This window comes from Eutrigla gurnardus (assembly GCF_963514095.1).
Source record: "Eutrigla gurnardus genome assembly, chromosome: 16".
Classification (NCBI taxonomy): domain Eukaryota; kingdom Metazoa; phylum Chordata; class Actinopteri; order Perciformes; family Triglidae; genus Eutrigla; species Eutrigla gurnardus.
Window position 1 is genome coordinate 5,896,316 of NC_139927.1, and position 16,725 is coordinate 5,913,040.

A 16,725-nucleotide genomic window follows, 5' to 3' on the forward strand; every position below is an offset into this window, starting at 1 on the left:
CAGGTGTCAGCCAAGGAGGAGAGAGAGAAACCACCTGATGGTCAGGATAAAGAATACAGTAAGAGAAGTGTGAGAAATAGAGAGATATAGCCTTTTGCAGGGTGCACCCATGGGTGGCACCTCTGCCTTATCACCGGCAGTAATAGGTGCAGGTTAATACCATGTGACTCTGAAACTTGGTCACTACGTTTCCATTTAATCGCTGTGTGTTCTTGTCACGTAGTGTTCTGAGTAATTCTGAAGGGAGTTAATTAATCACGTCACGGCAGTTAAATGTCCTCGTATGTGAAGAAAACAAGTGTGTGTGTGTGTGTGTGTGTGTGTGTGTACATGTTTGATGGAGTAAACAGTCATGGGTGCGTATTGACAGTAAAATGTCCTCGTATGTGAAGAAAACAAGTGTGTGTGTGTGTGTGTTTGTACATGTGTGATGGAGTAAACAGTCATGGGTGCGTATTGACAGTAAAATGTCCTCGTATGTGAAGAAAACAAGTGTGTGTGTGTGTGTTTGTACATGTGTGATGGAGTAAACAGTCATGGGTGCGTATTGACTTAAGGAAGCTTAGGCCGACAGATACACAAAAGTCTGTTTGTTTTGCACGATCACATGTGTCGTCATGTGTCTTTTGGAATAATACATGTGATATTATTGGATTAGGAGTATTGTGATGCATTCATGCGTATGTATCATGTGTATTAATAATTTAAAATATGTGTGTATCACCTACGCATACTTTCATTCAGTTCAATATGTGATGGCATGAAGGACAATAATCCTCCCTCTCTGTGCGACAGTCAGTAGTCTATACCACCGGGAGACCACTAGAGGGCAGCAGCTCCTCTTTTTCTCATCTGAATCCATGACAGAAAAGGGGGGGAAACAATTCTGCTTCTGTTTTGGGTCATTTGTGATTAATATAATCTGGAAAACTAAGTGATTACATGTCAGGAAGACAGCAGATCATCTTCATTTAAACAAAAAAATAAAGATTCAACTGAATTCTGTTTGTCATAAGAGTTTTCCTCAAGGGTTTTCCTTCCTTTGGGTGTTTTTTTTTTTAGTCTTTCACACTCTACACAAAGTCACTCTGTCATACTGAAGCCTTCCCAGAAAAAAATGCATGGAATTTTGTGTCTTTCATACCAAGAGAGCTGAGAAGAAACACGTTTCAGCGCAGCCGAATAGCATGCTTTCATGACGTCCCAACATTTGTCCCTACATGTCCCCGTCCCTGACTTAAGAATGTGATGAAATTAAACATGAAGGGTTGATGTCGGTGATGTAAAAGTAGTGTAACGACATCATTAGGTTACATTTAAATTACATAACCGTCTATACCTTGATGAACAGATACAATGCCGTGTGTTTCAGATGGAGGATATTCCCAGTAGTTTCCCGTCTCAAGTGGAAACACTGGAAAGGAGCTCATCCTCAGGTATCCATGGTAACAAACACATCCAGAGTTTGCAACTTCTGCAGCCGGCGTTGAATCTTGACTCTGGGATTGTACACATATCTAGAGTACACAATACTGAAGAGGAGTGTCCTTCCTTAAAGTGCTCCATGAATCACAGGATGACATCCACACCTGTGGTCAACATTTCTCCACCCCTGATAATAATCAGCCATAACTCAGCCTCCGGAGTTTTCCCATTGTGTACCAGGACTTCTTCGAGGTCAAAGTCCTTTTTTTAAGTGGCCTTCCCAAAACTATTTCCAGTCGTACTCTACGTGCAAACATCGAGTACAGATGTTGATATATGGACAAGGAACATATAGAATCATTTCTGATTTGGACTTCTGTTATCAAAGTGCTCTCTTTTTTTGCAGATCAGATAGATCAGAGTGTCTCAGAGTGTGATCTATGTGTCTGCTTTTGTTCTTACATTCTTGCAGTTGTGGAAAGTACACGTACTCGACTAGTCTTCTGTACTTCTCCTTTATCTGAATTGCTACTTTCCTTTTCATTTGTAAGGGATATATTACTCTTTATACTTCACAACATGTATATAGTTATAAGCTGCTTTTCAGATGCTGATGTTACACGGAACGGTGCAATGGAATATAATATTCATATCCATATTTTTGATACTTAAGTAACAAAAGTACATGTTCTGATAATAAGTGCTAAGATCTTTTACTCAAGTACAATTATTGCAGTGTCATTTTATTAACATTACACCAAAAAATAAATAAATAAAAAGGAAAAGTGGGCTCATTATGCAGAATCACCTGATTATAACGAATCCGTGATGCGTTCACGTGTAACGTAGCTATCTACCAAAGTTAAAGGAGCATTTCACTTTTCTGTTGTTGTCCTTCCTTCTGGTTGTGCGCGCGTAGGGTTTCCCCAGCACGCGAGCTGACTGCACGTGCGCGTACAAACCGAGCGATCACAAACTAGCGCGCGCGCACACAGCTTTTGAGTTTTCTCTCCTTTCAGTGAACCGAGAGAGAGAGAGGGAGAGAGGGGGGGGGAGAGAGAGAGGGAGGGGGGGGGGGGTGTCTTCGTAGCTTCCGGCTTCAAACTCGCAGACAAACAGCGCTGCAGCAGCACGAGCGCAGAGGTGTCGAGCAGCAGCAGCATGACAGACAACAGAGAAGAAACTATGTAGCAAAGTGAGAGAAGTTTTCCTCAAATAACGAGAGAGAGAGACATTGAGAGAGAGAAGAAAAAACTACACGCGTGGGAGAGAAAGACATTGTGATATCTTCTTCTTCTGTGGAGGAGGAGGAGGAGGAGGATTTTTTTCTTCTCTTTTTGGTGAAGAAGCAACATAAAGGACCCGCGGCAACGTTGGACGAGTTGGAAGAAACCAGAAAAAAAGCACCAGCACACAACGCGAGAGAGGAGCGGGGAGGTTGAGTCGTTTCGGTGTGTGAGACGCGCGGACGGAGACGAGTCCTCGTCGGTTCCCGGCTGCCGGACTCTTCTGGGCTACTTGGTCGGACCATTAAAAGTGCAGGAACTCCCTCGGAGGAGCGTCGGAGAGGAGGTAAGACACCACCGGGGCCTGCTGTCACGTCGGACCTCCAGCCGAGCAGCTCCTTGTTGTTGTTTACTACACTTTTAATGTCACCACCTCTGGAGATGGAGAGAAAAGCATCTGGATTCTGTTTGAGCAGTTTTAAAACAAGTCTATCCTTATTTTTTATTATTAAAAATGTACTTCATGACTAGTAGAGGCTTTTATTCTTCTTGAGTTACATCTTAATACGTGTTTTAGGGTTACATCTTCAAATAACAGCCTCCCAATGTACAATACAACATACTTATTTTCTGTCGTAATAATAGTCATTCATATGACTTATACAGCACATTGTTTCGGTTCATAGACACTTAACATTAGATGCTGGACAAATACACAATATAAAGTCAAATAAAATAGACAGAAATATATAAATACAACATTTAGGGGTTTGACAGTTCAGACTACTTGAATATTACTTATATTACTTATTATAGCACCTGAATCCAGAATTGAACCCACTTATTAAAAGGAGGATCATTTCAAATGCCTTTCCAAATCCATGTAAGCTTCCAACAGCTGTATTTTTTTATTAAAATACTTATGCTTGAACAAATGCAACTCAAAAACTGACATCTGAAATAACTGAAACACAGGTTTTTCCAGATTTTGTACAAATTTGCTCATCAACTGCCGGACATTTTGCATGTCACTGTTTACTCGTGAAACGACAGCAGGAGGAGACGACACATGTGTCAGACTCGGGGCTTCAGTCATTATTTTACCAGCTTGGAACCAGATCTGAAGTGGGATCAGTTATCAGAACCCGGCACTTATTAATTATATATGAGCGTTCAGTTAACGTTGACGAGGAAATGCAGCAAAACCTCACATCGGATTAATAGAAACAGTCCATTATTCTGCTTAGATTACTTCAATGAATAAACAATCATTAAAATAGAGTTGTTGATCATCTTTTGTTGAGGTTCCCCTCGAGGCCTTCTTGGGGCCTCTTGGGTTTCATTAAGGTTTGAGTATGGTTCTCTGCTTCGAGTGTCCCATCTGCAAGAAGCAAAGTAGTTTCAGATTATGATATTGATTTTGAGATAGCACATTTTCAAGGAAATTCCATTGAAGAGACGTGGATTAACTAACAAATGTTTTTGTCTTATGACAGTAAAGTTACATTGTAATGATGCAAAAATAATTAACAAAAAAATCATATATAGGGTCGCCCATAAAGTTGGAATCATTTTCCAAATGTCTTGTCCTTTATGATTTATAATGTAAATCATTGCAGCTGATCGAAAGTGATTACTGATGCATTTAAATAAGAATAAACAGGAGGATTGAAAACAAAATATTCCAACTTTATGTATTTCATATCGTCATAGTTCCCTCACCTGCCATCTGCTTTGTAAAATCCAAGAAACATTCAGCATCTTTAACTCTCTGCGTGTAGGTTTGTTGCCCACCCGTGTGGGCAGGTGGACAGTTTGAATCCTCATGCCGTCCCACTCGCTCTGACATCACAGACGCCATTCAGAGGTGCTTTCATACCAGACTAATCACCACCGCCGGTGTTTGTTGTGTTAGTTGCTAAAAAAAATCACAGTTATGGCCCGTCAGCACAAAGTCGCTTCACTAGACTGTTGTTAATTGGCACTAATGTGACATCCTAAAATGTTTGCAATTTCAACAAAGTGGTGCTCATGGAGAGTTGGCTATAAATATATTTTACTGCTGACGCGTGGCGTTTTTGGACGATATTCTCTGTAAGGGAGGCGGAGACGAGTGGGTGTCAGAGTGGGATCGAGGAGACCATGTACGTGTTGTGTAATGGCTCTCCTTCTATTTTTTGCTGAATTTCTCCCAAGACATATCTGCGTTTAATCTGACGTGACGTCCTACCGTTCTCTTTAAACGTGAGATTGACCTCAGAAGAGTCGAATCAGCCAAAATCTTCTGTCTTTTTTTGTACCTTTTCATACTTTTCATATCTGAAACTTCCTTCCAAAGCTGTCCTTTAGTGCAAAAAGACCCTAAAAATATATATATATATTTGGGATGCAGCTCAGGATGTTCAATATGTAGTGTGAAAGTGGTTCCCGCCGCCAAGTGTTGCTTCATTACAGCGACTGAGTGAGTAAATCTGCTACTTCTGCATGAAAGAGTCAGAATAGACAACCAAACCAAAATAGCCTGTAAACATCTCTGTTCCTCCTCACTCTGCTTCCATTCTCTTGGTCTTTCTCCTGCATTTTACTCTTTCCTCCCCATTTCTCTTCTTTAATCTACACTAGACCTGAATCTTAGTGTCCAATAAGCAGAAGTGATTATACAGTGTGTATAAAAAAAAAGGCTACTGGTCTCTGCTGGAGATTATTTCCTGCCTCTCTCTTACTGCGTCACTGCCCAACAAGGAAATCCCATGTTTACCCCGTAGTTCATGACCCGATGTCTTAAGGCAGTTTGTTTTTTGGCAGCTCGGCACACGGCGACGGGAACATTGGTATGCTTGAACGAGTCCCAGAACCGGACTGAAAAGTATTTGTTGTCAAGTTTAGTTTTGCTGACTGTTCTGTAGAAGACGGAGGCGATTACATGGTGTGATAAAGAAAAAGAAAGAAAAGTACACGAGGTGTACGAGGTGATATGAACACCAGCCACAAAACAGAATAGCAATAAGATAGTTAAATAGAACTAAAATATAAAAAGCAATGTCAACGTGAGAATTCAAAAAGGTTAAAAGTATACACTATAGAAGGATAAAAGAGTATAATATTGCCAATGATATGAAAAAGTAATAAAAAGTTAGGGTTAGTAACATTGCACATGCAAATGAAATGTAATATTGCACAATTCTTTCCCTGCAGTTCACTATAGATAATTTACTGCCGTATGAAATGAAACATGACTCGACGTTTATGATTCATGTTCTCATCCATTCTTGTATTAAATGAGCACATGGCATTTGGTATTTCATATATATATATATATATATATATATATATAAATATATATATTTGCATGTAGTCCAGACACCTTCTTATCTCACACGTTATACAAAGCAGACTGTGGATCAGCCAACTTATCCGAATCAAACACAAGCTGCTGGAGTTGTGGATATCCCCACATTTGGCGTTTTAAAGCTTGAAAAAAAAAAAAAAAGTTTCGCCAAATTTAAAACATCCGCAAAATCCGTCCGTTGTGAAATCGGGACGTTTCTGCAAGCGTTGCGCAATCCGACCGCCGTGCATCAAATCCCAGTCGTGGACTCCTGTTGCACACTCATTTGCATAGCGTATTTCAGTCGACTTGCGTTGACGTGAGAATACACGTCGCGCTTGTTTGGAGTTTAAACTCATTAAATGATGATTTAATAACAACTGTATTTGGCTGTTATCGTTAGTGGAGATTTTGGAGCTAAAATGAGTGCTTTTGCTTTGTGAAGGCTTGTTTCCTACAAAAAAAGCAAAAAAAAACCATCTCGTGGCAGTTCGTCCGGCTGAACCTTTAGAACAAAGACGTTGTTGGATGCAGCTCTGAAAAGGCTTGAACAGTAGATTTACTAGCAGTTTAGCAGGAGAGGAGGATTGTACCAACATTAAGAATAAAAAACAGCTCTTTGATTCAATTTAAAAAATAAACGGAGCTTTAATGAAACATTAACAGAAGACGAGGCAAATTATTTTCCTTCCTAACTTTCTTCTGTCTCCCCCTTTTCTTTCATTAGTATTAATCCCAGCTGGAACAATGATATCTTTTATTTTGAGTTAACAGCAGGACTACATGAATAATCTCTTTGTCCATGACGCACTTAGGGATGACTTTCCAGGAATGGAAAATTACATTTTTCCAGCGGCTGTCCTTTTTGAAATGGGGGCTTTATTTAGATTGCCCTTTGATTTTTTTAATAATTATATGGTTAGACACACCTTTTTTTTCTTCTTTTTCAGTAGTGCTCCTAGCAGCGTGGCGCTGCAGCTGCCTGGATGCCGATGAAACACTGAAAAGCTGTTCTCCGGACCTCCCTGCAGCTCCAGGGGAGATTTGTCAGATGTGTACCCGACACTCAAAGCCCCTGGCCTGGCCGCGGGGATGGCAGCGTCTGCCCTGAACCTGAACGGCCTCGGAGTCATGAACAGGTCAGTGTGTTTTTTTTGGCTTTTGGTGCGATACCCTACCCCGGTTTTCTTGAAGAGCTGTAGAGGAAACGCATACTTTAAACATGTTTGGTCAGTATTGTTGGTTGCAGCTGAGAACCAGAGAAACTGGACTGTTAAGATTGCTCTTTATTTCTATGCATTACAGAACAATTCAGTCATATTGCCCATGGCTATATTCATCATACGCACATTATTCATGTTTCTCCTGTAATGAAAATGTAACTTTTCTGATAATTATAGCACACAAACCAACCAACGCTCTCCTTCCTCTCTGCAGCAGTAATCAGTTTCACACCCAGCCAGGCTCTTCCAGTACCACCTCTCGAACTAGAACCAGTCCAGTCGGCCGACCGGTGCTGCCGGTTCCAGATCGGAGCACCTACTGTCAGTTACTAGGTGGGGGGTCGCCGGGTGGAGGTCTCTACAGCCCAACCAGCCCGAAGGTAACTCAGCGGCCGGAGCTCAATCTGAAAACACCATTTCTATGTTCACCACGATTCTTAAAGCAACAAAAAAACTGAATTATATGATTCATTTTATTCTCAACAGCACATAAACAAAAACATTCAACTTAGTGCAAATTAAAGGGAACACATAATTAATCTTCTACATAATAAGCAGTTTCAGGACACTGCCCTTTAATGAACGACTATAAAACGAAAAAGAAATCACATCTATTGTCTTACAAACTCATTATGAAATTAAAACACACCCGTTCTCACTTCATTACACATTCTACAGCCTTACTTGGTCTGGTATGACTGGCGGCTTATAGTGGGGTCATGTTAAGGCAAGGCAAATGTATTTTATAGCCCATTTCATACAGTATGAAATTCAATGTGCTTTACAGGAAGAGAACACAGTCACAGAATATAGATAGGAAACAAAAACAAATAATAAAACAGCATTTATGACATTTAAGAAATAGTAAAAAGACATCCACATATTAAAATACAGTTCAAAATGCAAGAATAAATAAATCATCAAAATAATAAGTAGTAGGTAAAAGAGATGAAGTTACGAATGTTCACTCAAAAGTTAGCAAACTTTAGATGAAACTTTCACACTTAACCTGTTTGGAATGAATGAGGTCAGTTTGTTTGGTTAATAACTACGGTTCAAACCGCGTCCTGTGCAAAAGTGTGCAAACCGGCATTTGTGCAGGCTTGTCTCGACCATTCATTATCATAGCATGGCTGATTTACAGGCTAATAATACTAATAACGCTTATTACCACTGATTGAAACATGCATTTACATGCTGATTTCTCCTGATGATGCAGAAACCAAGCGTCCTTATATTATACTGAGTCAGCACACTGACCATGTGACTCTGATGATCTATATCTTGCATGTCCGATCCCAGACGAGCCCTCGGACCCCGGATCGAACCTTCGTCTTCCCCACTTCCAACTCGCTCTCCCCCAGCCCCACCCCCCGCGCTCGCCCCCCCTCGCCGCGAAGCCCGGAGCTCCTCGGGGTCAATGTGGGCCAGCGGGTCCGACGCCTGAGCTCGCCCGGCGGTGAGGAGAGAAGGGAAGGCGAGGGGCAGGAGGAGAGGGGAGGAGAGACGGGAGGAGGAGGAGGAGGAGGAGGAGAGAGGCGAGAGGAGAGGAGACGCCAAGCACAGCTGCTGCAGATACACAGAGAGCTGCAGAACGTCGAGGTGATTTTACACGTTTGGTTCCTCTGTATTTATTCAACAATATAGAGTCACCATGTAAAAAACACTGGAGAATTGACTCAGTTTGTTGGGCAAGTCAGGACAATGCCTGTAAGAAATGCTCACCGTGATCTTCTATGTCTTTATGATGCAACTGGGAAATTGTGCTTCCAGAAAGAGAATTTGAGAATGTTTGTTAGATTCATTTTGTTTCTTGCTAATTAATTTCCAATTTGCTTTTCATACCATCATCATGTCATCAAGTTGCCTTGTGCTGTTGTAAAATGTAAATTAATATGCGTTAATTAAGCTAAAGATGAACCAGCGTGTCATGATCAGGTTTAATATCAATCCAGACAATTTTGATCATCACTCCACACAAAACTGTGTTCAATTAAGTGCTTAGTTACTCTTTTTCTTCTTTGCATTTAGTTGAAAGTCAGCCAGCATTTTTCAGTTCAGTGTGTTTAAAGACAAATATAGGAAAACCCCTGTTATTACCTGTAATATTGGTAGACATTGTGATGATATTTTGCCGTTTCAAAGGTTTTTGCTGATCTCAGTGCACCCGTGAAATGAAAAGCACCTAACAAATAAGAAATAAATAAAGGAAAAGGAAATATTTTACATTTTAAGTTGCATTTAGCCCTTCATTTCTTCTGTCTTCCAGGTCAGGGGAAAAGTGGGCATTTTTGAGGCCCACATTTCCGGAATCCGTGCCCAAGTGCTCAACACTGAACTCCAGCGCAGCCCTCGGTCTCCAAGACGAGCGACGGGCCAAAGCCCTTCACATCCCAGCTCCCAAAACACCGGCCTGGACTGCCCAATGACCCACCCGCAGGAGAGCAAAGTTCCCTCTGTGGTCCAGAATGGAAGAGGTCGGGAGGAGGAAACTATGGAAGGAGAGAGGAGAGGAGGAAGGAGAGAAGATGAAAATGGTGACAACACAGAAAACAAGACACTGATCGGTCAAAACGGCCGCCATTCCAAAACAACAATGCAAACTCCCTGTTCGGATGGACTAATGAGACAGGATTCCCCTGAGACATTCAACCCAGGTGCAACAACAGAGGGAGAGAAAACAGGAGAACGACAAAAAGATGAATTGGAGGTAGAAAACAATCAAATGTTGGGAGCTGAATGGACAGAGAGAGAAGTGAGAGCCGAGAAGGAGAACCGGTCAGGTCTTGAGATGACTGAGGGAACCGGGTTGGAGGTCGACCCAGAAACCGATGCTTTGCGTCGGGGACAAAGCAGCGAGAGCTCCCCTTGTGTGCTGAATAGCAGTCAAGCCTCCAACCATTCTCCTTGCATCCCTCCCTCCATCCCCGCCGTCATCATAACTGACTGTCTGGAAAGCGGGCCTCAAACTTCCGGAGGCTCCGGGACAGACCAGGGACCGGGCTGCCCGTCGAGCCCCAGTTCGAGCCCCGTCCCTGGGTCCAACTCCTCAATGCGCTCCCTCAGGAAGCTGTCGTCGTCCTCCGCCTCCTCGGCCGGCTTCTCCTCGTCCTGGGAGGAGTCGGAGGAGGATATTTCCAGCGATACGGAGAAAGGGGAGCAGCTTCTCAACCCTGCAGCCCTCACGTCTCAGCAGAAAGCAGTAAGTAGAGCCAAGCGTCTGCTGGCGTGTGTGTCAACAATTTAACGTGCAAGTTCAGTAGAGACCATGTGGTGTTTTGAGTGACATTGACCTTTGGAAAATGCATTTGCCAAAAATCATTCATGCGTGAGAAAAATAGATGATGTGGGGAAAGTCGAGGGATTTGAAAGTGTCACCTGAGGCTACAGACTTTGATAATCAACCGACTTTTCCTCTCGTGCCACGAAAGGTCAAACATCTGACCTGTCCTGTGAAACATCTCAACATCTGGTACATAGATTGGTTTGTGGATGATAAGGAAGCAATTTGGTGCGGTACTAATTAGCCAATAATATTTAAATTGTCTGAAAACTTTGACAAAACATAACTTGTGGGCAGCTTATTTGTTGCAACTCATTTTGCCAGATCTGAGTTTGTCTCGACGTTGGTCTCCGTTAACAATTGTGCCTCAACGTGTGTGTGTGTGTGTGTGTGTGTGTGTGTGTGTGTGTGTGTGTGTGTGTGTGTGTGTGTGTGTGTGTGTGTGTGTGTGTGTGTGTGTGTGTGTGTGTGTGTGTGTGTGTGTGTGTGTGTGTGTGTGTGTGTGTTTTGAATGTGCCCGTGCATGTTGCTGGGTGCTCCTGTGTCAAATTGGCCGGAGCTCTCCGCCTGAGTAATGGTTGACATTCACAGAAACAAAGCTAGCTCTGTGCCCGACCTGTGTGTGTGTGTGTGTGTGTGTGTGCAGGGGTGTTTTTAGTTTGTGGGCAATTTGTGTGTGTGTGTGTGTGTGTGTGAGAGAGAGAGAGAGAGAGAGAGAGAGAGAGAGAGAGAGAGAGAGAGAGAGAGAGAGAGAGAGAGAGAGAGAGAGAGAGAGAGAGAGAGAGAGAGAGAGAGAGAAAGCATGGGTAAAAGAAAAAGGGAAAGCAGCAGAATTTTGCCAGTCACACACACTTAGGCTCTGCCTGCGTTTGGATGGCGTTCAAAGAGGAGGCTGAGGCCTGTTTGGGTTTGTGTGTGTGTGTGTGTGTGTGTGTGTGTGTGTGTGTGTGTGTGTGTGTGTGTGTGTGTGTGTGTGTGTGTGTGTGTGTGTGTGTGTGTGTGTGTGTGTGTGTGTGTAGGTGGGTGTAGGTGGGTGGGTGGATGTGATTTTATTTGTAGCCAGGAGTTCACAGGGCCATTTCACTTCTGCTTTGAAACACGACTTAACGAAGGATTGTATAACAAAAAAAAACCAAAGTGTCCCTTTTTTCTGCAGGACTTCTGAAATCTTGTAGCACATTATTTATTTTTTAAGTTTTGCCTTCTCTCCAATATAATGGAATATGAGGCACTGTGTTGCTAAAAGCAATAATCCTTATAAGAAGGTCTGTGGATCATAATTTCCAACATGTTTTCAACGTGACGTCAGTGGCCCTCAGCATCAAACTATAACGTTTTGTGATCAGGGACGGCTGTGTCTTTATAACCTCGTTACATGCTTAATGTATTTTCAAAATAAACTTCACAGGAAGTGAGGTTCAGGCAACAAAACCACTGACTCAGGTTTATGAAAAGAGTGTGGTTGATGACTAGCGCTGACCAACCGTCGATGTATTTGACGAGCTGTCCCTTTAAGCAAGGATGAACTCATAGTTACTTCTTCTCAGGTGAATTATCACGATTCATATATGAGCTGTGTATTGGATATAGTGGAGGTCCTGCTCATCAATGAAACCTAATTTTCCACGTTTGCTTCCATTATGAGAGGAAGCAGCAACACAACAATATAATAATATTCCTATGATTAATGAGACTCCAGGTCATGTATGATGAAGTTTTCTTGCATATTTAAACAAATGACCCCTCCCTCAGCACCAGATGACACGGATTCAGAGCTATTTGTTTAAATGAATTTGGCTGATGGATTTGAATAGTGTTTGTATTGATCTTTGCATATTTCCGGTCAATGTGTTTTTTTTGCGTCATTCAGACAAAGTGAAGAGAAACTCCTCCTGGAAGTTGCAGCTGACTGGAGAAGGTTATAGTTGCTTGTAAAAGTCTGGATTCTCCTCATTGCAGCACAAAGATGTCAAACAACTTTAATCACGTCTGTATCGTCTTTAGCCTGTCACGGCTCCGGACCTGCAGTCTGTAGGAAACCCGGTGTGTGAAACATGCAGAAACACATAGAGCATGCCTGCTATGTGTGTGTGTGTGTGTGGGAGGCGAGTAGGAAAGAGGAGAGGGACACAGTGAAGAGGAGTGTGAGAGAGAGAGGGAGGAAGAAACAGGGAAGAACAGAGATGAGGGAATGAGAGCACGAGAGGAAAAGTTGTAGGATATTCGTCTTGACGTCGAGGCGAACGCTCGTTATTCCGGGACTTGACTTTATTTGGCATTTAACATTGAACACGGCTCTTTAAGGACATCAATCATCCGGGGGGAAACACACAGATGTATGATGTATAAGTGCAGCTCTGTGGTTGGACAGAAAGAAATAACACCAGCGCTCTCTCTACAGTTCTGAGCTTTTTTAACCCTGACGACTGAATCTGCCCTTTTGAATTAATTAATGCTCCATCTTTGTGTTAATCCCACAAGTAAGCGTGACCTTTACGTTTTCTGTCACATCTGCTTCGCTGCGGTCGTCAGCTTTTGGATGACATCAACTCCTTTTTTTTTTTTTAATACAAGCTGGGATCCGAACAGAGCCATGTATAGACACTATTTGGCTGATCTCTTGGCTGTCGGGCATCTCTCCAAGGTTAGAAGGCACATATGTGCTGCCAGTGTTTTCCTATAAAGGGCCACCTGTTATAGATATATCGCTATCTCTGATTCTTTTCCGTGGAGAAGACCAGCAGCAGAGTTGTGTCTTTGCTGAGGTCACACCTGCTTGTTTGCTGTCGTGTATCATTTTTATCTAAAAGCATCGGCTCCACGCCCCCTTCAGAGCCGTTTCTACCTAAATAGCCACAGATGAACCCACATGGGAATGGAAAACTGAGCTGTACGCTTGCAAAAAAGATTTTGTAGATAAAACACGTGAGCAGAAGTGTACTTGCTCATACAATTCAATCACCTCACTTCATTAGTATAAAAATGAGTCTAACAACCAATCATCTACAGAAGATGATCTAATTATGTTATTAGATTCATCCTAATTATCTTATTATTAAATTATTGAGCACAAATGCCAAACATTTGCAGCTTCTTGCCTCTCAAGTATGGCGATTTGATGCTGTTCTCTGTCTTTGTCAATAGAGAGTGATTGAAAGTCACATTATTAGCTATTTTCCCACGGATTTGATGAGATTTGAGAACAAATTAGATGCTCAGCAAATTATTTTTCCATGCAGAGATACGTGGACGTAAAGCCGGGGACACATTCCCATACACCTGTCGCTCTATATCCATTATATAAACAGGAATGCAGGCTGCACCCGCAAGGTGAGACACGCACTCACGTATGCTAACGGCCCGCCACGCCCTCTGTACATGCCACATAGTCACACAGTCTGAGCTCTAACCACCGACTCACATCCCGTTTCCAGGGTCCGAGCGTATGGACCTCCAACCTGAGCTCCTCTCCGACACCAAAAACAGAAGTTTTCATAGCGGACTGGATGAAAAAAAAAACTCCTTTTTTTTTAATGTCCTGATCTTTAACTCAAGTGGGTCGGCGTGCACACACACACACACACACACACACACACACACATATGCACACGCGCGATGAGACACGCACACACACTGTGTTTGCTCTGCAGTGGAAAATCTTCACTACCACGGCGGCCTGTTGCCTAGTAACGCTGTGACGTCAAGCTGAGTTTCCCTCTCACAGCTGTACGTGTGTGTGTGTGTGTGTGTGTGAGAGAGAGAGTGAGACAGAGAGTCTGTAAGTTTGTGGGTGTGTGTCCAACTCAACTTTTCGTGAGTGTGTGTGTTACAAAGTGCCTGCTTAGTTAATGGTGAGAGGGGAATCACCGGTCAATTCTTCACTGGGTGTTTCAGTGTGAGGCCCCCGGTAAGAGTGCGTGCATGTGCATGTTCGAATCCCCCCCCTGGCCATAGGGGGAGTCGGTTCAAGCACTGACGCTGACATTTTTTGGTTGAGTCTCCGCTCGTGTCATGGGACCCAGAGCAGAAGTGAAGTGTGGTTTCACATGATTTCAGAGACACACACTGGGGAAACCCTGCTGGAGACACGAATGCAACTGTGTGTGTGCAGAGAAAACAAGGGGACGCATGTATTTAGTTCACAAACTGGAGATCCACCCGACATTTCACACATCCAATCCGATCTGATAGTGGTCGATAGTTGCGACTTCATGTGTTCCAGAGTTGCGGCGAGATCTGAAGTGAGATGTGCTCTTTAATGTTCCATACAGTGACCTCAGCTTGGAAACAAGCCTTTTTCTTATCACACTGCAGGATTTAGTCACATAACCAAACAGCCACATCACAAACATCTCACTAGGTGTGCACTTTTACCTTCATATAGTCGGTTTTTACGGTTGCTCAGAGATTTATCGTGCAATCTCCCGAGCATCGAACGCACGTTTCGTTAGCATCCATTTCTGTGTCTGTGCAGTCTGAGCGTTTTGCAGACTCAGACACTTGCAGTGTTTGTATCTGCGAGGGGACCTTGTGGTGAGCGATATCAGGCTTGTTGTTTCCTCTTCTCTGTTGAAAAACACCAGCACGCATCAGTGTTTCCCTTCCTTACACCATTTGTAACCCAGAGTTACCCTTTTGCCCCAACTTCTTCCCCCTCCACATTCTCTCCGCCTCTTTTCATTCCTCCCATTGCATGCAAATGAGTGCTATCTGGTTACCCTATGTAACACGAGTTCTACTGGTTAAAAAAGAAAAAAAAAAAAAATGTTTTCACATTTGCAAGATTATTTGTTGGTGCATATTCATTGTGGCTACTTAAATGAAATGAATATGATGATTATGCACGTTTGGAGAAGATATTAATGGAGGGGCCAATCGAAACTCTCAGTGCTTCTTTTTTATTCTCCGTGCTCTTTCTGTTGTTTACAGAGGGCACGGCCTTTTTTCTTTCTTTCTTTTGTTTGTAGTCAGCGGCGGATGTGGAAAATACTGTCGCTGAGGCAAGCGGCAACCCCCCCCCACTTCCTGTCTGCAAGAAGTTCCTTCTCTTACCATTTCCTCTCTCTCTCTCTCTCTCTCTCTCTCTCTCTCTCTCTCTCTCTCTCTCTCTCTCTCTCTCTCTCTCTCTCTCTCTCTCTCTCTCTCTCTCTCTCTCTCTCACTATCTCAATGGAAACTTGACTGTTTTTCCTGCCCTCCCCTTGTCATCCAGCTGGTCTGGGGATCGAGATAGGAGAGATCGTCAGTGAGTCATCGGACGGAGAGGCTGACTTTGAGTTTTTAATGTCCAACTTCGCTCATTGAAGGAAAAAATGCTATTTTTTTCTTTCCGTCACTTTAAATCACCATTATAATAAATAAAAGACGTGACCTACTTTCCCCGAAAGAACCAAAGGTGGCTGAGAAGTAAAACACGTCAGTGACGCTGATGAGTTTTGAGGAATTACATCCATTTCTTAACAAAATCACACTGAAAAATTAAGGCTTCAAGTTTATTTAGGTGCATTAATTATCATAAAAAACGATTATATGACTCCTTTCAAACTATACAGAAATGAACAGCAAATTACTTCTGGAAAGGAGGAAGATTATATTATTTATATACTGCATTTATTTGCATAGACAACCCAAACAAATTGAGCAGATTATTTTATAAAATGGTTTAATCCTTAAATTCAATTGGGTTAAAACACTCAAAGGGAGCTACTTATATAATAATAATAATAATAATAATAATAATAATAATAATAAACTATTTCTATAGCACTTTTCTTAACACAGTTACAAAGTGCTTTTCAGAACAGCAGCACAAAAAACAAACCAAAAACAGCAACAATAAATAAAACAGTCGGATCAAGAAAGCATCAAATATAAACACTGGAGGATAAAATAAATAAGGAAAAAATATTAACAGGTCAAGGAGCAACGAAAAAGCCTAGCATCAAATTAAATAATCATAAACTCTTCCTATAAAAAAGGTTTTAAGAAGAGATTTATATGAACCCCTGATTGGACTTTACTTTATTTCTAACGGTTTATTTCATAGGCAGTGTTTTCATTAGCTTGATTCAGCTGGAAAGTCAAATCTGCATTATTGATTTTCACATCTGGTTTCCTGCTTTGCATCTGTACTCGCATATTTATACATCTTTTTTTTTTTCTTTACGTTTGTTTGTGGAGCCAAACTTCTGAAATAGTAAAAAACAACAACAACGTATTGACACCTTCAACCGCAAAATTC

The 16,725-nt window shown here is 42.2% G+C and overlaps 1 protein-coding gene across 3 annotated transcripts in view; it reads left to right on the forward strand.

Moving 5' to 3' along the window:
• The first annotated feature begins 2,544 nt into the window (after positions 1 to 2,544).
• Positions 2,545 to 16,725, forward strand: part of LOC311026878 (inositol-trisphosphate 3-kinase B-like) — a 24,390-nt gene continuing 10,209 nt past the window's right edge. Inside the window, exons 1-5 of one of the 3 annotated variants that reach the window (XM_084030591.1) lie at positions 2,545 to 2,997; positions 6,930 to 7,118; positions 7,417 to 7,582; positions 8,505 to 8,804; positions 9,472 to 10,404. In XM_084030591.1, the coding sequence (XP_083886717.1) occupies positions 7,072 to 7,118; positions 7,417 to 7,582; positions 8,505 to 8,804; positions 9,472 to 10,404 (1,446 nt within the window). In that variant the 5' untranslated portion in view covers positions 2,545 to 2,997; positions 6,930 to 7,071. The remainder of the gene's footprint in view (positions 2,998 to 6,929; positions 7,119 to 7,416; positions 7,583 to 8,504; positions 8,805 to 9,471; positions 10,405 to 16,725) is intronic. The other 2 variants (XM_084030593.1, XM_084030592.1) reach the window with 2 other exon arrangements.